Here is a 25,092-nt window from a genome sequence, read left to right as displayed (position 1 = left end):
TCCTGTGATAGCACTAAGGGCAGTTTTGTGAAGGGAGGGAATAGTGGAAGGCAGGGGGGAAGCACACACCAGTTGGAGCACATTCCTAGCCTGCTCTCCTGATAGGCTTCAGTCATTACACAGCACGTACACGTACCACCCCTGCAACAGCTCAGACTCCCACAGAAACACTTTGCCATGCTTCCAGGAATATTTAATACCGTCTCCTTGTGCCTTTATGTGGAACGATTGAAAACCTGCCTGGAGATGGTTGTGGGCAACCTGCTGTAGGTGACACTGCCTCCAGAGGAGTGGGCTGGACTACAGGGTGTCCACGGGTGCCAGCCAGCCTCAGCTGTTCTGTGCTTCTGCAGGAAAAGAAATCCCAGTGGTTCTAGCACTGCGTAAATGAGCTGTGTGATAAATACTTTCCAAACCCTGACCTGTGGAGAAATGTTGCCCTGATCCCTTTTAAAGTTGGCTAAACGACCACAGTGGGGGTTTGTAGGTCAACTGCTTTCTGAATTGTCCCATGCTTTCACTTCTCTGTCTACACTTTTATTTTCATTTAAGAGCAACAGCAAAAGTGTTTCAATTTCTGAAGTCTTACTTTTGGATACAGTAAGTTTCATTTTGATCCACCTCAGGCCAAAAGGAAGTGTCTGGTTTTGTTACGCTGTTAATTGTCTGAACCTCTGTCTCACCTCATCTGTTTCACTTAGATCCAGATCTAACACACGCAATACTTTCACAAACACCTACTTAGAGATTTAAAAAAAAAATAAATCCCATTTCACCTTTATACAGACCACTGTTCCCTTCACATGTATTCAGGTGTCTGCTATGAGAACCATGCTGTTACTAACTAGTGAAAAAAAAAAAGAATAAAACTATATAAAACATATAGTACAGGAAGGAGCAGAATAAAAATGAACTTTTGAAAAATGACAGCATTCCCCACCTTGCATTTTTCCATACAAAACACATTGCATTTTTATCTTTTGACTGAGCCTACTGAGCACCCCACAAATGCTGCAGCAGATGGAACAGATCTGTGGTCAGAGGCAAAGTTCTTCCTTTTAAATTGCCTGTGTTCAACCACTGACCTTATTCCCAGAGGAAATCCACTGCAACAAGTGTGGGAAAGGCTCAGTGAAGGGCAGCTGAAAATTTCCTAGAGCTTTCTCCCAGACCTTAAACTTACCAAAGGCTCTAGTTCTTTGCGGTCTATCAGGTTGAGCTCTGTCACAAAGTAATAAAAATGCTTGTAACAGGTATTGATGTGGGCCTCGGCCCCCATAAGGATGATACGGTCAAAGTGATGAATGTAGACGTGAACAAACACCCGAAAAAGCCGGCAGAGTATCTTCTTGCAGATCTGAAGGAAGTTCTTTGGAAAGGGAACACCTGTGAATAGAGAAGACAGGGTTGTCACAACCATCCTGTCATCCCACGACAATGGCTTTGGAGCAAAGCAGAAGTTTGTAACTACAAAAGAGCCTATGACTTCTTGGGCTTCCTTTCCAACCCATGAGATCACTTCATGAATCTGTTTAGCTTACTGCTAGCACCAAAGGTAACCAGGTACATAAGCATTTCAATGGCTCAAGACCAACAGGTACAGGATCTTTTTTCCCTTAGTAGTTTAATGGTGGAACAGCCCGTGTTGTAACATACAGTAATTTTCACTGGATTGCACACTGTCTCATTGACACCAATGGTTTCACGTCCTGACGTGGCTCTCACATACTTTTATAGACAGTTTGTCATAGAAGTGATAGACTGTCTTCAGTGGCATGTTCACCATGGCAGATTTAATAATGAAGAGAGATTAAAGGACCATTCCCTTTGCTTTCACCTTCTTCTCAGTTATGCGTACTGCTATGACGGCTGTTTTATAGAAAAGCTCGAAGACCCGCATGTTTTTGCAGATACCCCAAAACAACCGTCCCAAAATAACTTGTAAGTTAGACCGCTCTGCAGCTGAAGACTCCAAAGCAGCAGCAAAAGCAAGATTTGCAAGTAAATCATCAACAGTCCATAGTGTAGCACTAACAGTGCCTTCAATGCTCCCTTTCATTAGAGACTTATCTATACGGCACTGTGTATCATGGAGCTGCCACAAAACCCTGAAGGATTCACCTCCTTCTACGGCTGTGCCCTGGACATGATGACTTCAGTGTCATCCTCAAAACTCCAATGCTACTTTGCTTTTTTGCGTATCCTCCTGATTTTTCAGTTATATTCCACGTGTTAGTCAGATCTGAACTACATAACTGTAGTTATTACTTCTTAAAAAAGAAAAAAAATCTCATAGCTTATCAGCTCCATAACCACTGGAAGACTGGCTCATGTTCTCAACAAGGAAAATGTTTATTATTTGCAGAAGGAAGATGGAGATATTAAATTAACATTATAACACACTTTATAGTTTTAAAGTTTTAGTATCCTCTTACATATTGCTCAATACCCCTCAATACTCTATACTCCTCGATACTCAGTTGGTGAATTTTTATTATGAGGACATACAGTGAGAATTTCAATGTTTAAAAGAGAATTTTAAACAAATTGTCAGCTGTGGCTGTAGCGCTCTGGGTCCCAACAGGAAAACACGCCTTACTCTGGACTCCCTGGTCCCATGCATGTCGGTATCACAGGGTGAGGTGTATCTGTGGCTGATGTGAGCAGCACTATGCATCTTAACAGACAAGTGGGGAAGCCTCAGCACTCAGATGTGTCCTGATGTCAGTCCTGTGGGCAGACCCTAAAGGTACACTCCATGCCAACTAGGAGTAGGTCTGAGCAGAAACTATGTTTAGGCCCAACTAATCCAAATAATTCCTTAGTCATCTGGAGGAACCTAACATTCCCTCAAACTAAAATGAAACAGCCTTTTATGCTATGCACACAGCAGCCTACACAGAGTACGACACAAACAAGCACAGCAAGACTGCAGACCCTAGTCTGCAGCAAACGCAGGATTAAAGGTCTGAGCGTGTGAAATCAAGAGAGACATCAAGGAAGCTCTGGTGCTCTTTTTCTCACACGTTTCCTGAGCAGTAACAATGACCAGCAAAGCAGAACTAATGTACAGTCAATTAAAGAAATTCAGTTTACTACACTGAGGGACAAGGTATGGAAAGTGGGAAGGACAAGACTGGAGGGCAGAGTTCACGCCTACTATTCATTTAACAGAAATGCTCAGGATATCCGTGAGCTACATTCACGTTTGCCATCGCTGAGGTACAGATGACGTGCCAAAGTGCCTTGGTTTCTTTGGCCTGTGCTGGCTCATTGGAGGCAAATTCTTCTGACATAATTTCGGGCAGCTTCAAAGACACAGCCCAGCCTTCTTGCTCCTGATGCACAAACTAGGGTCCAGAGAAATAACTGCATCTGTTGGAGCACAGTTACTTTACCTCCTTCAGAAACATTTGCTTTTGGTTGTCACATCTAATTGTAGGAATTAGTTCATCTCAAAGCCAAAGTCAGTATCTCAGGCCACAGAGAAGGAGGCCTAAATGCTCAAGCCATGAGCTTAGACATCTCTAAACTACAGAAATCACAGTAGGTACAGCTGTCTTGGCAATATTTGAATCAAAATCCCACGCAATTAGCCAAACACCTGGATTATTAAAAGTGAGATGTCATTTCCAAAGGCAAAATTAATATATCCAAAATATGTAACAGAAACACCAGTTAGTTAACCAGGTGGATCACATTTCTTCAGGAACAGCTATATCAGCAGCCTGATTTACAGTTTTGTTGATCTACCCAAACCAGAATTTTAAAGATGCCCTCTAAAAAATATGTAACACTTAAAAAAAATGGGGCGGGGAGAGTTCCTTATGTTGTCACTGCAAGCTGATCTGAGCAAGGAGGGCAGAGTTTCCTAGGCCAAAACATGCACGCCCCAAGTGCAGAACAAGCAGGTCCATCCCCAGGGGCTGGCAAGAACAACACTGTAATGAAGAAGGTCCCACTGCTGCCACAGCTGCCAAAAGCAAGCCCAAGACATCAGACTGGCAATAGGCAGATCCTTGCAGTCCATGAAATTAGACAAGAAAGGTGGCAGAAATGCCATCTCAAAGGAAAAAAACATACCTAATACAACAGAACAGATCCTGAACTGAGTTACAGCAAATTGAACCCAAAGTAATGCCATCAAGACTTGAAAAATCAGAGTGAGCTGGTTCCAGATTTATACTCTGAGGTCAGAATTTGGCCTAATGTTTTCTTCCCACTGCAACTGTTATAAATAAATCAAATACCAAGCGCAATCATTACCCGTGACCCTTGGGAAATGACTAGCTTAGATTTAGATCCTTGACTTGCTGAGGAGCCAACAGTCCTTCAGCTGAGCAATAGTAGCCTTTGCCTTCTCCCTCCCCCCCCCAAGTCCTTTTCAGCATGCAGTCTGTGTTTCTTAATTTGTTTCTTGGATATTTGAAAAGAATTAAAAAAGCAGTGTCCAAGTATTGAAGTCTGAGTGCTTACAAGAAAGATGACCGTCTCCATATCTGCAAGGTGATAGAGACAGAATGTAAAACCACCAAATTAGATTGCTAAACCATGTTATTAAAAGGTAAAGGAATACAGAGATGGCAATGATTTTCATTTTTTTTTAAGCTAGCTGCTATTTGCTGGGAAAAAAAAAAGTATTTCTGGATGCATGAACTGTCAGCCTTGACTCTTCTGCAGGCTAAGACCCAGTGCTGCTGTATGAGAAGAATGTAACAGGAGGATCCTCTTTGTTGACCTGGAGCTCAAAACCCCAGAGCTCCTGATAATGTCCCAGAAAGGTGACAAGTTACGGATACGCTCTCAAACATCCCAGTCATGCCATGCAGGCTCCTTTTCTTCAGGGTTATACATGCAAATGGAAAACAATTTAGTGGAGGATAGACACGTATAACATGTCCTCCTGAACAACCACTACGCGTTTTGAGGCCCTGCTTCCCAGAACATGGCTGAACATTGCCCATAGTAGAGAATAACCTTTTTTTCCTTCTCTCTGTGCTTCTGCACAGCCTTGTTGTTGTTTCTTTTGTTCCTTTTTCTCCCCGTTCCCCTTCCCTTTAATTAAACCATTCTCATCTCCAACCTCGAGCTCTTTGTGTTGTATTTTCTCCCCCTTCCTCTTTGAGGAGGGGGGGGTGAGAGAGCAGTTGTGGTGGAGCTCAGCTGCCCACCCAAGTAAAACCACCGCAGCTGTGCAGAGGAAAGGATCAGGAAATGTGCTGGTCACTGCTCACCTGAACATAAGCCAGCAGTGTGCCCAGGTGGCCAAGAAGGCCAGCAGCATCCTGGCTTGTGTCAGGAGCAGTGCAGCCAGCAAGAGCAGGGAGGTGATCGTCCCCCTGTGCTCTGCTCTGGTGAGGCCGCACCTCGAGTGCTGTGTTTAGTTTTGGGCCCCTCACTACAAGAAGGACATCAAGGCCCTGGAGAGTGCCCAGAGAAGGGCAACAAGGCTGGTGAGGGGCGTGGAGAACAAGTGCTGTGAGGAGCGGCTGAGGGAGCTGGGGCGTGTTTGGTCTGGAGAAGAGGAGGCTCAGGGGAGACCTCATTGCTCTCTGCAGCTACCTGAAAAGATGGCGTGGAGAGCTGGGGGTCAGCCTCTTCTCTTCTCTACCTTTCTTAATTTGCTGCCAGCAGATTTGTTCCTTTGCCTGCGTGAGCCTCCAGACCTAATCCCTTTCCACCAAATGGACATTTAGCCTAGTGTTGACACTGCTGGCCTGTGGTCTCATTTCTTTGAGTAATCCACTTACATGGCAACAGCAAACACTGTCAAGGCCCACCTCTCAGGAAACTCACTCTAGAAAAGCAGTATTGTTACTGCTATCTGCTAAAAAGGCTTGTGCAGTGTCCACCAGTGAGTTAATGGCCTGTTGGTTTAAAACACGGAGGTGTTTTCATGTTGTGATGAAGCCCTGTCAACACAAAACCTGTTCTTTGTGTGACACAGAATATCAGTGGAACAAGAAAGAGATAGAGACCAGATGTTAAAGAAACTAAATTAGGCAGGGATAAAAGAGGGTGACTAAAGGTCTGAGATGAATACAGCTGGCAAAGAGGCTCCTTCTTTTGACACAAAACCATCATGGCTCCCCTCACCCCAGTATGTGCAATGACCTCCCCCAGAAGCAGGTGAGCACTGCAGGAAGCGAGTCACGACGCATTTTTCTCCTTGCTGCCTTTTTTTTTCTCTAGGCAAGAGGAAAAACCCATGCAGTCGCAGCAAGCTGGCGCTGAGGAACAGGCCATGCTGCTCGGCCTTTCTGCCTGCAATGCTGCCGTCAGCTCTGGGCTGGCTCATGCTGCTGCCAGCAGCTTGCAACGAGAGATAAATCTTCCGTGATGCCAGATCCACGAGCACTTCTGACCTTCTGTGTTTGTGCGGTTTGAAGACTCACTTTACCCAAGGGAAGATGGTAAGCCCTTTGGCAATTGTGCACAGAAATAGCACCGTGCATTTTAAGGTCCTTTAGCAGGCCACAGTCATAATTCATCCTTTTTTTTTTTTTTTTTTTTTTTTAAACACACATATGGGAAAAGTAGGGGGACTCCTTTCTCCACCAGCAGAAAGACAGATAAAATACTACTGCAAATGCTGCTTAAAAGCATGCCACTGTGGAAAAGTCGGAAGTTTTTCAATTTAATAACAGAGAAAGACAACAGTGTTATCAGAAACCAACAACGTCCTCCCTCTGTGTTTTCCTCCTCCTACCCCAGCCCCAAGTACAAAAATTTGCAAAAGATGCCCTCAGTGGTGGCTAGAAACTTTGCTGCAAAAACACCTATCCCAATCCAAGCACTTACCTCACTGTGTGCACACATCAGAGAATTGTTTGACTCCTTGCACTGCTCAAGCATCCAGCAGCTCTCTCCTCTGCTGTACACCAACAAAAGGATGATGGCAGCACATTTTGCCATTTAATTAACTCCACCAGGTGTCTTAGAGGCAGGCAAATACCTGAGTACACAAACCACCTGAACTGGACGCCCTCCTGCTGCCTGTCCCAGGCAAGGTGAGCTCTGCCCCAGCCAACAAACAGGCCAAGAAACCCATTAGGGCAGATCTGCAGGCCCACAAGGCAATAAGGAAACCGAGGGCCATAAAAAGCAGCCGAATCGTGTTTGTGTGGCAGTGCAACTCATCAAACACATCTGTCTGCCCTGGAAGAGCCACCTTCACCATAGAAACAAAATGAGATTTGCTGGAGCTCTGCATTTGGACAACTGTGTATGGCATTAATATATACACAGTCTAAAACAGGCTTGGAGATGCATCGGAGTAATTTATGGCTCTCCCTGCCTTAGCAGGGGCTATATTACAGATCAACAAAAAGCAGCCACTTCTGGGGCAGAAATTGCAGTCGTTTGGCAGAGTAACATGTGACAGCTTGGGGTGGGAAAAGAGAGATTAGCAACATGCTGAGTCAGTGTTAGAAAAAAGAAGGTACTAACACTGGAGCCTGACTAAGGCATCGGTGGAAAAACTTTCCTTCCCACCTGGCACAGGTCTGTTAACAGCTTCATCCCTACAGCACCTACCACAGCCTGACAATTTCTGGGTAATGACGTGGTTTCAGCATCCCATGCTGAGTACATCACCGCCCATCGTGGCTTTCATTTTTGTTATTAACTTCTGATATTTTCAGGACACAAACATTCTGGTCTCCCATTTATTTCACGAGAACAGGCTGTTCCGAGGGCCCCTCTTGGGCTTGCTGCTGCTGTACGAAGAGGCAATGTGAAGTATTACTGCAAGCAGCAAGCAGCTTGGTCTTTCTTGGAGAAGCACTGAGACTGAACAGCCTGCTGTCCCCAGCACACGCTGTGTGCCAGCATCTAACTAAAAGCAGAGGCCTTACACCTGCCCAAACCTACGACATGACACGACGTTAACAAGTCACTGGATGTGAAAGGTCAGCATGGTTAATATCACTAAAACAATGTTTGCTCTCTGAATGACTGCTGTGTTCAGCTCCTTCCCAGGGGACCATTCAGAAATGTTCAGAGCACAAACAACTCAGATCACAGCCCTTGTGTCTCTCCCAGGGCAAACCACTTTCTGATCCTCTGATACCTGAGCTGAGCTAGGAGTCAATTACCTACACAAAGGTATCTTCAGTGTATATTGACAGTTCTTTGGAAAAAAAAATCTGTAAGTTTTACAAAAGTAATTTTTCTCTGCAGTACACAGAGAATGCAGAACGCAGCTCTCTCCCATGAGACAGGGAAAGAGAATAAAACAGCAGCATGCAAGGGAAATTCAGTGGGAGACCAGGAGTCCTGGTCCAAAAAACTAAGTGAAAGCAGAACAAAATCCAGGTCCTGACTCCGCTCAAGTTAACCCTGACTTACAACAGAGCAGCCTCGAGCAAAGCCCGGTGTCCTGAGAGAGAAATCCTCAGGCTGGCAAGCAAAAGTCCGTCAGGGCTTCCCAAACTTCTTTTAACTACTCGTGCTTTTATAACACCACATCCGGGGGTAACATAACAGATGTTTTTTACTACTCTGCTGTTACAGCTGCTGAAGGAGTTGTAAAATCAAATGGACCCATCAGCTGAAGAGACAGCAACCAACCCAACCTTCCTCACCTGCACACAGGTCTGAGGCTGCAGCCTGAGCAATGCTGCCCCCGATGTCCCCTGCCCCTTCCCCTGCTCCACTGGGACCTCTCCGTGCTCCCAAATTTTCCTTCTCTCATTTTCTTGGAACTGCCTCTGTAAAAGAGGTCAGCCTCTCCCTCCCTACCTCCCTCCTCCCCTGAAAACACAAACTGATGTGGGTAAAGTCCTGCTCTTAGGAGTGCCTCTGCTTTCTGCAGTAACATGTTTGTCAGGTAAAAGGAAGCCCATTTTCCATCCTGCTGGAATAGGAACCAGAGCACACTGGACTTCACTCTCACAGAGGACTGCGCTACCCGAAGCTCTAGCTGCACACACAAGGTTCCAGGTTATGTCTACAAGCACAAATCCACCCACAAACACAGCCATGCACGTTCACTCCGTGGAAAAACAAAACAAAACAAAACAAAACAACAACTCCTAACAGGTTTTGGATCCAGTGTAATTCCACTATAGGAACTAAGTCACGCAAACAGAACCTGAGTATTTTGATTGCATACACCCCAATAAGACTACCTCTACCCTTAATGCATGGGCCAACAACCCTTGGGTTTATGAGGTATGCAAAACCTACAAAGACGCTACTATGATTTAAATAGATTCTTTCAATAGGTCATAAACAGGTGAGATCTGTCTCTTGAAATGCCTGGGGCTCTGGCTGGTACCTGGAAACTGAATGAAACTTTACAGCTAATGTCATTGAAAATGGGTCTGGAGAATCAGTGAGCAAGAGTATCCTCCTTCCTTTAAAGCATTACAAAGCTAAGCAGCATAATATTATTTTAACATCACTAGCAAGGAGAATTACAGAATTAGTTTCAAAAGTTGCATTAACTTGACCTTAACCGAATACTTTTGCAAGATTAATGCACTAGTCAAAGCTTTTAATGAGCATACATCAATAACAATCAAATGTTCCACGGGACGAATACTTTTCAAACGTAACAAATAAAAGTAGTAATTTAAAACATACCTGCCCCAAAATAAGTTGTTTTGCTGCATTACCAAATTCAAATGTGAATGGGATGCACCCTGATCTCAGCAGAGTAAAAGTTTCTCTTTAAAAGACATTTCACAGGGTTAATGCACTCTCCATCCTTCCCTAACTCATCCTCCAGCGTTCAATTCCTGCTCACCACTGCCTCAAATATGAAAGATTTTTGACAGCCTTGAACACTACCTTTAGCAGAAACACCTCAGACCCCACTAATAATGGGTAGCATCAGAATGGGAGCCACTGACAGACCATTTAACTAATATATAAAGAACATTTCTACTTTGCAACAGCTACAGCTGCATGAACTCTTCCTGGGGTCTTGAAAACTGCCTATAAACATTTTCTGCGATTCCATTAATGCCTAGTGAATGCCATAGAACTGAAAGGAAAATAAGGCAAAGATTATTTTACTTTTGTTTTCTTCCACTGAAGCTCTCTTTCCAACTTCCATTACGTTTATTTCATGTAGAAGAAAACACTCAATATACCTTAAGATTCATAATTGAAAAGCCCAGAGAAGGGCAAAACCAAATCCATAAAGTGTGTCTCTTTATGGTATCTGCTTTCCACACAAATTAATAAAATCCTTTTTTTTTTGTGTAAAGACCATTTATTTCCATTCCATCTCACAGACACACAATAGATATCACTTACCCTTCTGTATTTCCTTTTACCTTGTATCTTAAACTGGTCGGATCTTAAGCTGTTCAGATCCCCAAGCTGATTTTATTAGGCAAGGACAATTTAACTGAAAGTGATGTATATAGTGCCTTTTTTGTTGTTGTTCTTTTTAGCACAGCTTTAGAAACCTACAGTAAGACTAAGTGCACTTAGTCTAGCAAGGGTAATCACTGTAGTTCAGCAACAGAACTAAACATTTTTCTCTTTATTGCTGAAGAGACTGATTTATCTGTTTAACATTAATCATCCGAGGAGGAAACATTCATTCATCTTATGTCTACTTTTTTAAAGTCTATATGTCTATATGTTTTTATCTATATGTTTAATGTAAGTTTACACGATCTCTGCCACTGTGCATATGGTATTCAACATCAATCACCTTTTAGGTTTATGGAGATTTATACGGGCACGCTGTTAACTAACATAGCTGGAAAGCAGACTAAGATGTGGAAGTATAGATAAAACTTGTGTGTAAAACCTGACAAAGAGTTGGCAGCTTTATGTATCTGGACACCTAAAATCTCCTGTCTGCAAGGCAGGATGATGAGAGTGTGGTCTTGGCTCAGCCATTATCCTGAGACATCTTCAAGCCGGAGGCAGACAATAGCACAGGTTCCAGTTGCCACCTCTGCAGTGTTTGCAGGCTTTGAGTCTCCTTGTTCAGGATACGAGTACCAATGAGCTAGGTAAGATTCAGAGCACTGGCACCTGACAGTGCTGCTGAAGAGAAGAACTACGCTAGCACCTGGAGTCATGTCTGCTGTGCATTTCAGGAAAAAAAAAAAAAAAAAAAAAAAAGGACAACCAAGAACTGGGTAGGGAGCTCCAAGCCACTACAGATTCATTTCACTTGCATGCACTCACTAGCACAGGTCTGACAGGTCAAGCAGCTGGAGCAGACCTTCAAAAGGGTTTCATTTTTGTATTTTGAAAAGTATCTGCAGGTGCTGGGCTCAACCTGTCTCTTCCATGGAACAAAAAGCATGAATAAATCATAAAAAAAAAAATAAATTGTTATTTTCTTCATGCTTTCTCACAAGACAGCTGTTTAAATTTTTGATTCCTAAAATCCTGAAGACAGCATCAATACTACTTGACTGAAGCCTCCTCTCGCCCCAGTGAGGATTTCCAGTTGAATGTTTCTTAAAACTCTAGGTCTTCATGCTGGCAAATGGGGCACCTTGACAACTGATCCTTTACTTTCCTTTCCAGGAAGCCGAATGTTATGGAAATAATGTCTAATGGGGTGTAATTTGTTCAGAGTGTGTTTTACAACTGGATAACTCCACCTGTGATGCATGATAGAGACCAACTGGGTCCTGAGATCACATGCTCGAGGCTCCGTGCCTTTTTCTTTCCTCCTCTCTCCGAAATGAACTCAGAAGCAGGTGTAGTTCTGCTGAAAGCAAAAGCTTAGCGTCGTCATGGAAGTGGGACTGTTCGGAGAACAATAAATGTCAGCACACACATGTATTTTCAGAGCAGGGAATTAATTGCTAGTAACTGCAATGAGATAAAACTGACAGTCTGCAAGGACCAAATACTTGACTTTCTCTACTTGGATTGCATAGATCCTGGTCAGGATGAGAGAAAATCAGTGAGCAAAATATTTAATCTTTAACAGTAGCATAGTATGCTCTGTCAGTGCACTGCAAGAGGCTTCAGCATGCAAAGTGGAAGGATGGGAAGAGACCCAGTGATGTGCTACACATCTGCAACACAGTGCCTCAACCTTCAAATATACAGAGGATCACTGAACCTTCAGAACGAGATTTCTACAAATACCAACTAAGCAACTGCTCATTTAGACAACGTATGCTTTAGGCATGTGCATTCTCTGAGATCTAATTGCTAGTAGGGATCTGGCAGGGAATTAATGTATGGTATTTAAGAACTAACACCTGACTCTATGGAAAAGAGAAACTTACTGAGGAGTGTCTGTGGTCCAGCACTCAGATTGAGCATGGATGGATCTGTGCTGGGAAATACACTGACATTCAAAAAACAATTATTACAGACTGTGTTCAAAAGAACTGCTAACTGAGGGTAAAAGCCTGGGCTGAATACAAACGGTATGGAAGAGAGAGGGGACTCCATTTGCCCCTAACAGATTGATGCTGCAGCATGCAGTGCTCTTCAATATGTAGGGCACAGAAATTCACTCAGTAATTTCTGTATCAAGTCATACTTTCTGGCTTTACTATGGTTGGGAATTCACTCATTTCCCAGAAATAACACCTTCTGTGTTACTGAAACATGATAAAATATAAAAAAATCTTCAAAAGCAGCATTGTGTCAGTATGGACGGCATGTTCCTATACATTCTGACTGACTTTGGAAATTCCAAATTTCTGGTTAAGTAAACTGAGCTAAGTTTACCCTGAACCCCATGGATACAACTGCATTGCTCACCATGGACATGAGGTCAGAGCTAGCCTGTTTATTTTTTCCTTGAAAGCGTCACCATACAGAGTCTGCCACTCCTGGTCCTGATTCAGGGAACTTTTTCAGTGGGACTGCTCCCTGGACAAGTACTGACCAAGCTAATTGCTTGGTGAGCATCCAAACACTGCGAAGGCTGCAAGACATTCAGAAGCAACTGACTTCATCCTAAAGCCTCTTCAGGAGCTTAGGAGATCCTGCTGCTTTTAGTGAGCATGGGAGACTCTTATGGTGCCATCACAACTGCTCCTACACTGGCATATTTTCTGTTGTAGCACGTAAACTCTGGGAATCATTCGGTTATATGAAACATTGGGATGATTTTATACACACATATACACAAGTAGACGTATTGCAATGTTAACTGCAAAGTGTGAGTCTTCTTGATTCTGCTGAAAAGTCTGAAACATGGAACACTAAGGATGGTATCCAAAATACCAAAAAAAAAATTGTTTAAAAAATGTGTTCTTTTGCTGTTATTAAGACAGACTGAAGGTTGCCTTTTAACTTGTGAGTGAGTTCTCATGCAAGATGACTGAAGAGCAGAGACATCCCTCTGACCCCCTCCGTGTGTTCATCCATTTGGAATTTTCTAAGGACTGTCCCTTACCAGAAACTCTGCGATGGTGTCACCTGGAGCTCCTTCAGACCCTCAGTGAGCCACATTTAGTCCCAACAAAAGTTTTGACACTGCTATGGACAGTACTGCTTCACAACCAGGCTAAGGGAAGAGCATATTAAATATAAATAAAAGGAAGCTCTCCCTGTGCATAGATCACGAAGCAGCATATATAGTCTGTAACACTTTCGCTTCCTAGCAGGAAGCTTTGGTTTAGAATAAAAGCTGCATCAGTCCCTGAAGCTGAGATGTTTGTGGCACCTTGCCAATTCCAGAAATCTGTTTAGAAACTGTGAACATCTCGGTCTGACAAAAGACATAAAAAACTAACCAACAGTAATTTTTCTTAAGTGCTTTTGGGTCTGGTTTACATACTTTGAATGTGAGGATTGGCAAGACAGCAAACAATTCCATGAGCTTATTCTTATTGTGCATACTGAAATTGCCATGAAATTTAACTGCTTCTACAATCCACTGAAAAAAGGTTTACGATTTCTGGGTGATCCGTGTAGATAAATGCACCTCACTCAGAAATGGAAAGAAAAAAATAAGGTTGCTCCCATCACAGGATTTGGAAAAAGGAGAATTGTAATTCTACACACACACACAAAAAAAAAAAAAGCCCCGGGAAGAACAAGAATAATTATTCTGCATTGCGACTTTCCACATTAAGCTTTTGCAAAGACGCTTTGGAGCTCCCATTTTGATACCATGTAAAATGCCAAAGGACAGTTCTTCTTCCAGAAGTGACAAAATTAGTCTGTACACAAGCCCATGATTTATTTTGGACAAAACTTCCTATGATTGGTGCTTGGACATGTCCCAAAAAAAAAAAAAAAAAAAGAACACTGTCTCCCCCCAAACAATTAATCAATCAAACAAATGTTCTTATCACCTGTCTTTTACAGTGGCAAAACAGATTGCCTGACTGAATACATCAAAAGGGGCAGGTGTCCTTCAAGAAGTCCAATAAATTCTTTAACAAGATGGTTGCTTTGTCCCTGTAAAACTGGAGGAACTGCTGCGCTGAGTGATGGCAGCTGAAGACTTACCTTTGTAAAATTGCAAAGCTTCTTAAAGTAATCTTAGTGCACAACATGAGGTGACAAGTACAAGTTACATAGGATGGCCTACTATTGCAAACATCTCTCTGTGTAGCGTTATAACATTTCTTATCTATTACCTCCTTTGAAAGTCTAACATGAGTATCAGAAACACAGATAATGCTGATAGGACAACAACAACAACAACAACAAAAGCTGTTGCAGTCAGTGTACCACTGCCTTAATAACTCAAAAGATCCATTACACTGTCACATCTAACAGAGATTTTCAGCTTAACACCCCTCAATCTGTCTGTCTTCCCTAAAACTTACAGCCCAGGCAGACACCCCATGGGGACAGCAAATGAATTGCACTTACTGCCACCTACCTCGCCACTTCTCTCGCATAATCTGCTACTGTTAGGGTACGTACACCCAACCTGTTTCCTGACGAACTGAAGTCAGAGCTGGCACACCGTGCCGAGCTGGGAAGCGTGTCTGTCTGCCTGGCATCACCACCAAACAGCAGTAAGCTGCCAGACACTGCCCAATGTGCCTGCACCAAAAACCCTGCTGGCCTGCATGCCTCTCTTCTGTGCAAAGAGATTACAAACAGCCGTGGGACAAGCAGGGTTTTACACAATGGCAGAATTGCAGCTTTTCTTCTGTGCCCCATGTAGGGCTGCAGAACTCCACTGCTGACTGTCAGCAGTCCCACAGTGCAAGATCTCAACCTATTTTCTATTTCTCAAAGAATACATAGGGCCGCTCCTTGATAGGGAAGGTCTTCTCACAGACGATGACATAGGCAAAGCAGAGACGCTTAACGCCTTCTTTGCCTCTGTCTTCAATGCTGATGATGGGCTTCGGGACCCAGGGTGCCCTGAGCTGGAGGACCGGGACGGTGGGGATGACAAACTCCCAAACGACCCTGAACGTGTGCGGGATTTGCTACTCCACCTGGATCCCTACAAGTCCATGGGTCCAGATGGGATTCATCCCCGGGTGCTGAAGGAGCTGGCGGACGTCATCGCGGAACCTCTCTCAATTATTTTTCAACAACCCTGGGAATCTGGAGAGGTCCCAGTAGACTGGAAGCTGGCAAATGTTGTGCCAATTTTCAAGAAGGGTCAGAAAGAAGACCCTAGCAATTACAGGCCTGTCAGTCTCACGTCAGTGCCTGGTAAAATCATGGAGAAGATGGTTCTCGAACGTATTGAGGCGCACCTGGGGGACAAAGCAGACATTGGTCCCAGCCAGCATGGGTTTGTGAAGGGTAGGTCCTGCCTAACTAACCTGATTTCCTTTTATGATAAGATCACCCATATGGTGGACCAAGGGAAACCAGCTGATGTGATTTTTTTGGACTTCAGCAACGCTTTTGACACGGTTTCCCATAGGATCCTACTGGACAAAATGTCCACCATACAGCTAAATAAAAACATCATACGATGGGTGAGCAATTGGCTAACAGGCAGGGCCCAAAGGGTTATGGTGAATGGCGCTGCGTCAGGCTAGCGGGCGGTCACTAGTGGGGTCCCTCAAGGCTCCATTTTAGGGCCGGTACTTTTCAATATTTTTATAAACGATCTGGATGTAGGAATAGAAGGCATTTTGAGCAAGTTTGCTGATGACACCAAACTTGGAGGAGTTGTGGACTCGAATGAGGGTGGAAAGGCCTTGCAGAGGGATCTGGATAGGTTGGAGAGCTGGGCGATCGCCAACCGCATGAAGTTCAATAAGAGCAAGTGCCGGGTCCTGCACCTGGGACGGGGAAACCCTGGCTGCACGTACAGACTGGGCGATGAGACGCTGGAGAGCAGCCTAGAAGAGAGGGATCTGGGGGTCGTGGTAGACAGCAAGTTGAATATGAGCCAGCAGTGTGCCCTGGCAGCCAGGAGGGCCAACCGTGTCCTGGGGTGCATCAAGCACGGCATCGCTAGTAGGTCGAGGGAGGTGATTGTCCCGCTCTACTCTGCGCTGGTGCGGCCTCACCTCGAGTACTGTGTGCAGTTCTGGGCACCACAGTATAAAAAGGACATGAAACTGTTGGAGAGTGTCCAGAGGAGGGCTACGAAGATGGTGAAAGGCCTGGAGGGGAAGACGTACGAGGAACGGCTGAGGGCACTGGGCCTGTTCAGCCTGGAGAAGAGGAGGCTAAGGGGAGACCTCATCGCAGTCTACAACTTCCTCGTAAGGGGGTTTCAAGAGGCAGGAGACCTTTTCTCCATTAACACCAGCGACAGGACCCGCGGGAACTGAGGCAGGGGAAGTTTAGGCTTGACATCACGAGGGGGTTCTTCACAGAGAGAGTGGTTGCACACTGGAACGGGCTCCCCAGGGAAGTGGTCACTGCACCGAGCCTGACTGAATTTAAGAAGAGATTGGACTGTGCACTTAGTCACATGGTCTGAACTTTTGGGTAGACCTGTGCGGTGTCAAGAGTTGGACTTGATGATCCTTAAGGGTCCCTTCCAACTCAGGATATTCTATGATTCCATGATTCTATGATTTACTCCTCCCCCTCGCCTCCCTTTCCAGCCAATAATTCATGCATTTATCATCTGCACTCTCAGAAGTGCAAAAGTAGCTTTTAGTATGTAAACTGCATAACTGTATCGCGATACCGCTTTCTTCACGGCGATTCATCAAAAATTTATAAAGAACAATGAGCAGATGGGGAAAATCCTGTGTACATTGTTACACAGCTCGATCAGAACTTCAGCTGTGAACCAAGAAACCTCTCTGCGCATCAGGAGGCGACCAGAGGTAGTTTATAACTGCATCAGTTGATAAGGGCAGACTGACCAATGTCATCTACCTGGACTTCTGCAAGGCCTTTGACGTGGTCCCACATGACATCCTGGTCTCCGAATTGGAGAGAGATGAGTTTGAAGGGTGGACCATTCGGTGGATAAGGAGTTGGCTTGAAGGCCCCACCCAGAGAGCGATGGCCCATGGCTCCATGTTCAGGTGGAAGCGGTGGTGAGTGGTGTTCCTCAGGGGTCTGTCCTGGGACCGGTGCTGTTTAATATCTGTATCAATGACACAGACAGTGGGATCGAGTGCACCCTCAGCAAGTTTGCAGACAACACCAAGCTGAGTGGTGCAGTTGCTACACCTGACGGAAGGGATGCCATCCAGAGGGACCTGGACAAGCTTAAGAAGTGGGCCCACCTCAATCTAATGAGGTTCAACAAGTCCCAGTGCCGGGTGCTGCACCTGGGTTGGGGCAATCCCAGCCATGAGCACAGACTGGGAGAGGAACTCACTGAGAGCAGCCCTGCAGGGAAGGACTTGGGGGCTCTGGTGGGCAAAAAGCTCGACACGAGCCAGCAGTGGGTGCCTGCAGACCAGAAGACTGACTGCGTCCTGGGCTGCACCAACAGGTGGGCAGCAGTTCGAGGGAGATGATGGTGCCCCTCTGCTCTGCCCTCATGAGGCCCCACCTGGAGAGCTGCGTCCAGCTCTGGGGCCCCCAGCACAAGAAGGGTGTGGAAAGAGCGAGTCCAGAGGAGGCCACAAAGCTGGTCAGAGGGCTGGAGCTCCTGACAGGCTGACAGAGCTGGGGATGTTCAGCTACAGAAGAGAAGCCTCCAGGGAGACTCCATTACAACCTTTCAGCACGTGAAGGGAATTTCTAAAAAAGATGGAGAGCAACTCTTTGCTCAATCAGATATTGAGAGGATAAGGGGGAACGGTTTTAAAGTAAAAGAGAGGGGATTTAGATCAGAGGTTAGGAGGAAATTCTTCCCTCTGAGTGTGGTGAGGCACTGGAACAGGTTGCCCAGAGAGGCTGTGGATGCCCCATCCCTGGAGGTGTTCATGGCTCTCCTTTTTTACTATACCCCTACAATTTTCTTGCGACCAGAAGTACGGGCTTAGGATTCAGAGACTGTTCATTGCCCTGTATCATGTGCTGCCTCCACTGTACTTGAAGCATCCAGAAAGCAAGGTTTCTTCAAAGGTCTCTAAAGTCTGGCATTCACAAAATGGCATGCTCTAATTAGTAATAATTTCTGATAACTCTGGCAGAAGTAAATACTGCACTGATATTTTAAAAGCTACCCCCACACTCATTTTTTCCTTTGAGACCATCAAAGCTAAAAGTCAGCGTTCATAATGTTTTGTGCTTCCGCATTACACTGAACATTTTTAAAGCAAAAAGACAATTCAAAACCTGTTTGCGAACATCATCTGATGTTCAAAAATAAATAAAATATAAACTGGGCTGTTTGTGGCTGTCTCTCTTGGGATAACCATGTTAGCAATGAGGCAGCGTGCAGAGTTCAAATGTGGTACACAGATGGAAAGTTTAATAGGTATGTTTAAGTACCATTAGATGATTTTACAGCTGTTGCTTGTCTCTGGCCAACAAGGGGAAGTGGGCCATTAAAGATGCAGTGATAAAAAGGAACCATCTGCCAAAGCCAGCAGAGGCTGTTTGGGTGCATTAGCAGCTGGAGACCACAGCTGAGAGTCCTTACACTCCTTTCTTTGTCACCAGGCATTAACAAAAAGAAAGTCTAAAAAGAAAAGAGTGTCCCTTTTGCTCAGCAGTGTGTTTTGGAAGTTCACACGGAAGATGCACTCCTTACCCTTTGGGTTCACATTGCGAGAAGCAGGTTGCAAGTTAAAACTTCAGTTCTAGGGTAACAGAGCTGGTGGTGGAAGTGCCCAGCTTTTATCTCACACGTGGGTGATTTAGACATAGATCACATGAAATTATATGTTATAAAGGAACATGCTGGGGACACACAGCAGCCAGCAGAGCCAAAACAGAAATACAAGAAAGATATGGCTCCTGCCATATATGAATTTTCATTATACTCACTGAAATGAAAAAAAAGTCTAACTAATCTAATTAATCTGTACATACTTCACCTTCAATATTCAATACTTCTTGTAATCACCTATACTACTGGAAGGCAGTGTTCAGTTTTAAGTCATTCTGCCTTGATTTGTGATTTGATTCACAGCCTATGTTCCCATCCTGTCTTTTTCTATTGTCCACAAGAGATGGGTCTATCATACAAGAAATACTTTCTGTGCCAAAGGGCACATACAACTAGATATTTTCTGGGATGTTTTACTGATGCTGATTTTCACTGCTACACCTTCTGTTATCACTCACAAGAGAGTCACCTTTTGTCTCCCAACACAGCTGCCAGCATTTCTGAATCTCTACCAGCCATGATATCCCAAGGGGTTTTCAAAGAGAGGGACAGCCATCCATTGTTAAAAGCAAGGAGCATTTCAGCAGCAACCAGACCAGAGGCACTTCAATATATTGGACATATGTAAGTCCACAGCGTCTGGAAGGTTACACCTGCAAGTGCTGAGAGAGATGGCTAATGGCACTTTGAGGCCATCATTGATAACCTTTTAGAGGTCATGAAGACTCCTAAAGGTTCTTGATGGCTGGTGATCATCAGTCCTGTTCTCAAAAAGGGCGACAAGGAAGATGTGGGGAGCTACATGCTAGGCAGCCTCCCTCCCTCCATGATGGGGAAAATCCTTATTGCAGGCATTTCCAACCACGTGAAGGACAGAAAGCTGATCAGAAGTAGTCATCAAGAGTATACAAGGGGAAATGAGATGACTAGCTTGGTAGATAAGGAGAGAGCAATGGAAGTAGTTAATCTTGACTTTAGTGAAGTCTTTGACACTTCAACATTTACGCTGGCAAAAGAGGCCAGCAGTATCCTGGGCTGCAAGAGGAAAAGCACGGGCAGCAGGTTAAACAAGGTGATCCCTCCCTCTTCTCAGCACTACTACTGAGGCAACACCTTGGATGCCGTGCTTAGTCCTGGGCTCCCCACTACAAGACATGGACTTCACTGGACTGAGTCCAGTGCAGGGCCACGGAGGTGGCAAAAGGACTGGAGCATCTCTCATAGGAGGAGAGGCGAAGAGGTAGAACTCTTCAGCCCGACAATGGGAAGTCTCAAGAAGATCTCATCTATGTGTATAAACTCTGAGTCCTCTGAAGGAATGATGCTGTAATTAGACCTCTAACTGCACAGCTATACATCTCCAGCTATACGAGGTTGTAAGGCAGGCACAGTTCATTATCTGTTTCCATTTCAGGTTACCTTTTGCGGGTTTGATTGCAGTATAAAGCAAGAAATTAAATAGGCAGCCCTTTTTTTTTTTTTTTTGCAGGATCTCCATGGCTGCCAAACACAGCACCTGATGGAGCAGAAAGGTCCAGTTTTGTTCTCCCACACAATTTCACCCTAAACTAGGTTTGGTACACTATGGTGGTACTGGTGTATGTCTGAGGATATTCATGCGTAGGACAATTTTTCCCAAAGTTTCAGCACAGCTTTGGTTAAGTAGAGAAGTCAGCCTGCAGCTGGGAAAAAGAATTGGGCTTTTTTTTTTTTTTTTTTTTTTGTGCATTTTGGCCTTCACAATCTGAATTATTTCCAGTGACAGAAATCCTTAGTTTAATGCTCCCAGTTATGCAATATAGCATCATTTTTCCTTCAAAAAGTTTTATAGAAGATTCAGCTCTTACATTCAGAAATCTCACTGCAAGTCAAAGACATTTGTCAGAGCCTGACTCTGTTCCCTCCATATTTTTTACATATCCATTACAAAACCCACCCTGACGATTAAAAAAAAAAAATTAGAAGAAATTACAATACCAACTAAACAACAAGATCCTAATAAAACAAAGATATCTTTTGTAAATTGTCCTTATAAAAACTTCTCACCTGAAGTAAAAGCCTACTCAAAAGACCAAAGAAGGTGTCATGGTCAGCCTGCACTTACTATGAGAATAGCAAGATTTTTTAATGCTATTTAAAAAGGAACTGTTGTGAAACATTTTTAAATGGAGTGAAAAGAAGTTTTGTGTGTGTTAGCAGCCGAGCCCTCACATTCAGAGACATGCTAGGATAAGCTCAGGCAGATGACAAGGGAGATAACAAACAAATCCTTCATTTCAGCTGAAGGCTACATTCCACAAGGCAATTTTTTCATCTTGAATATTTGCATCATCACTTGCTTTACTGTAAAGCTTCTCAGCTCATGTGTAAGCAGCTGCCGCTTCAAAGCAAAGTCCTCAGTGCCCTGCAACCCAAATGTCTGCAGGAGGCACGGAACATGCAAAACCAAAACTTTATCACAATTCTGGTGGCAAATGTCCACAAATGCATAATCACTGATCACCTTGGGGTCAACATACTTCATGGTTATTTCCACTCCCCCCCCCCTTTTTTTTTCACACAGTTTTATTGTAAAGCAATTAAATAACGGGACCTTTCTTTCTGAGTTTATTAACTCATTGCTGTGCCTTTGGGAAGTAATGCTTTTGTGGTCTCTGCAGCAAAAATACAAACTTTTATTTAAATGGTAATCAATCAGCTCAGGGTATGCAACCTGAACACTAAAATAAGCACTATTTTTTTATTCCAAAATTGTCGTCTCTGGATGTGACAGCTACTGTGGTATAAGGAGTTCTTAAAATATGCCTATTCCAAGACAACCTATGATGTATTTAAAGGAACTGCAGGTGTAAATGAAAGACAAAGCAGGCATAAAGTTTTACACCCCTGATTTTCACTTCAAAGGAGAAAGGAAGGATGTGTCTTTGGCTGTAACCCAAACTTACCAACTACTTTTTTCTTCAACTGGAGAATTTATGGACAGAAATCCTCGACTGCAGAAAGCCCAAACCATTAGAAAACTGAAATGAGCAGAGCAGGGAATCAGCAGGAAGGTAAAAGAGAGGGACTGCCATTTGTGAGATGCTCATTTCTGCCACAATCTCCCAGATCAAAGGGTGTTCTGACACCTCTGAGAGAACCTCTAAAAGTGAGCTGTTGAGTGTTAGGAAAATAGTACCTTGCCCTTTTCCTGCATTCATCTTCCAAGGACATCCTCTAGTGGGCTGCACAGACCCCTGCTCTGAACTTGTATGGCCATTTTTCTGCAACCCATGTGCTCAAAATCCATGGTTCTGGAAGAAAATACTCAAAACACTGTTGTCTTGTAAGTCCTGAGTGAAAAAAACAACCAGGTAAAACATCGCTCTGTTTGCTCTGCAATTTTAATTCCTCCAGAAACTTTGACCAGGTTTTTAATTTGAGGGCTAACAATGCACAGGGTTGGAATCTTTCTGAAGGCATTAGCTTTAATTTTGTTTACTCCAAATTCATACATAAAATGCTAATGTTTTTGGAACAGACAGGCAGTATCTGGAATCCCTAATACTACCTGTCTCTGGACACTCCAATGAATAACTACATAGCACAAGACAAATCACTTACACAGCCTACTTTGATTACCTGAGATTTGGTCTCTTACCTGACAGATGAAATAGTTACATTCACCTTGTTCAATGGGGCTCTTCCAAAATTGGATCTTTAAAAATAATAATCCAGAAGCAAGCTCTAAAACTCCAAAATAAAGGCAGCCATGGTATGCTACTAATTTTAAAGCACTTAAATTCTAAACAGTTGTATTGTTTTAATGCCCAAATATTCATTGGCACTTTTCTAAAAGGTCTGATTCCATCCAGCATGTGGTTTGGAAGTGTCTCTGTTGCTGAGTATTTTAGCGTCAAGCTTTAGGGATTTATCCATCACAGGGCTGACTTCTTTCTATTATGGCTGATTAGAGCTGACACTGTACGAACAACCATTACCACCATTTCACTATGCTAATGTTGATAGCACACATTTATTGGTAAGCTGTAATGTTTCTCTGTTCAGCTGAACATCTGCCTCTTAAAACTAAAGGTATTTTTTTTCCATATCCAGGCGGAGTTTTGTCTTTCAAAGACAATCTGTTCATTGTCTTCCTTTTTCCCTTCCAACTACTAACAGACTTTTGATTATTCCCTTCTTGAGCATCCCTGATTCCAGATGGCTCGGCAACCTTCCTTTTATTTCTCATGAGTCAAAGTGCCACTGGTTCACATTATGAGAAGAAAATAAAAGTTTCCACCATATATTTTTAGGCTTACGAAAGGGCACAGCCCCCCTGGTGCTCCTCAGACATGTGACTCACTGTGAGATGGAAAGAATCAAAAATCCTCTGTGTCAGCACCGGCGGTAAAGCCTGTCCCACTCCTCGCTGAGTTGCTCAGATTCTCTGAACATTTGTGAGGTCTTAATCTTTGACTTTTCTGAAGCTGGGTTTTTCTTCTAAGTCATACAAAACAGTCATCTGTCAAGTACCAAGGCCTGCATTTATCCACCATCCCAAGGACTCTACAGCCATGAGGATTTTCCAATTAAAGCAAAACTTCTGAAAAGGGAGACACACGAAACATATGGTGCATCTTCTGCTGGATAGTGTCCTATGCCAATCTTCAGGGAAAACAAAACCACTTAGACCTTGGCTTCATAGTTTTCTCTATATGAAAAGAACTGCTTAAAGTTCAATGTGTTAGCAACAAGACTTTGGGTCTCATACAAACAGTGTCAAGTGCTGAAAATGATTTGTTACTTCCAGTTCTGCTGCACATAAAGTTTTGTAGCACACTGCCTACTATTACCAAAGGGTTTTTTTATTTTTTCCTGTCTGTTTTCTTGTCTGTGACACAGTGGTTACATCCCAGCCCAAGAATGAGTGTCAGGCTGCAGAGCCTTCCTCTGGGGACCCTGCGTTAGCGCGAGTCATGGCGCAAACAGCAGCTTGGTTTCTCTCAGCACGCTGCTCAGGCAGATGGAAGCAGCATGGACCAGCAGCCAAGGAGAAGGGAAATTAAGACACTTCTGTCAACACGGTTGATAGGTGGCAAAAGTGAAGTTAATTACCTCACTGTGATACATTAGATCTTTTCTTTTCAGGTGGAAAAGACAAGATCTTGTCCTTTCACAGCTACGTTGGTATGACTGGCCTTCATCTTTTGGCTTCAAATGTCAAAGGGCAACATGCAGGATGCAAGGTTTGTCTCCTCTTTCAGTGTTGGCCGCTTTTTGACTGCGCTGGCTGACAGGCTCCAGTCAAAACCACCCAGCTTAGGGAAAAAACAAACAAACATAAAATCCAAATACTTATGCCAGCAGCTACATATGTTAGGAGGACATCCAGGATGCATGAGAATGTCAATGAAATCCCAGTCTTCGTTGTGTGCCTGTGCACTGCTGACAGCCAAACAGCAGGCAGACTTTTGTGGGGTAGCAGAGGAGCACAGAAGTTCCTTGAGATCAGACAGAGGCATCTGGGGGAGCTCTACAGCGCTCTGAAATTCATGAAAGGTATGTGGTTGTATATGTCATGTAAGGCCATAGGATAGCTGGTTTAAGAGCAGGACTCAAGTCACATAGAAAGAGAAGCTTGCATACACTAGCAGACTGAAAAGTAATGCTCACAACTACCACGAAAGCCCTCCCCTCAACAGCTCTAGAATGCACCTGTGGACATACCTCCTGTTGGGCACGCTTACAGAAGTATTTGCATTGCAGCTACGTCAGGCCAGCAGCCAGTATGACTTGTGTTTGCATTGCTGCAGGACATTAACAAAGGTAGATGAAAGCCTTTTCCTCTCTGCTTTGGCAGACCTATTACAGCTCTGAGGCACGTGCCACTGAAGCTTTCAATTTTTATTTTAATTTTCCTGAAGTCAGGTGGTCTCCTGACCACTTACACATAACAGTTGGCAGCATGAGAATCAGAGCAGACACACACACACTCCACTGAAGCACAGAGGATAAGCTGACAAGCATCCATTTTTGTT

General features: G+C 44.0%; 1 protein-coding gene across 12 annotated transcripts in view; it reads right to left on the bottom strand.

Annotated features, from left to right (window-relative positions):
• MOB3B (MOB kinase activator 3B) overlaps positions 1–25,092 on the bottom strand; it is a 92,843-nt gene that overhangs the window by 18,539 nt on the left and 49,212 nt on the right. For all 12 annotated transcript variants that reach the window (XM_068666600.1, XM_068666602.1, XM_068666601.1 and 9 more), the window contains one exon: positions 1,184–1,386. In XM_068666600.1, coding sequence (XP_068522701.1) covers positions 1,184–1,386 — 203 coding nt within the window. The remainder of the gene's footprint in view (positions 1–1,183; positions 1,387–25,092) is intronic.

This window comes from Anas acuta, chromosome Z, assembly GCF_963932015.1.
Source record: "Anas acuta chromosome Z, bAnaAcu1.1, whole genome shotgun sequence".
NCBI lineage: Eukaryota > Metazoa > Chordata > Aves > Anseriformes > Anatidae > Anas > Anas acuta.
This window is presented reverse-complemented; position numbering and strand designations above follow the sequence as displayed.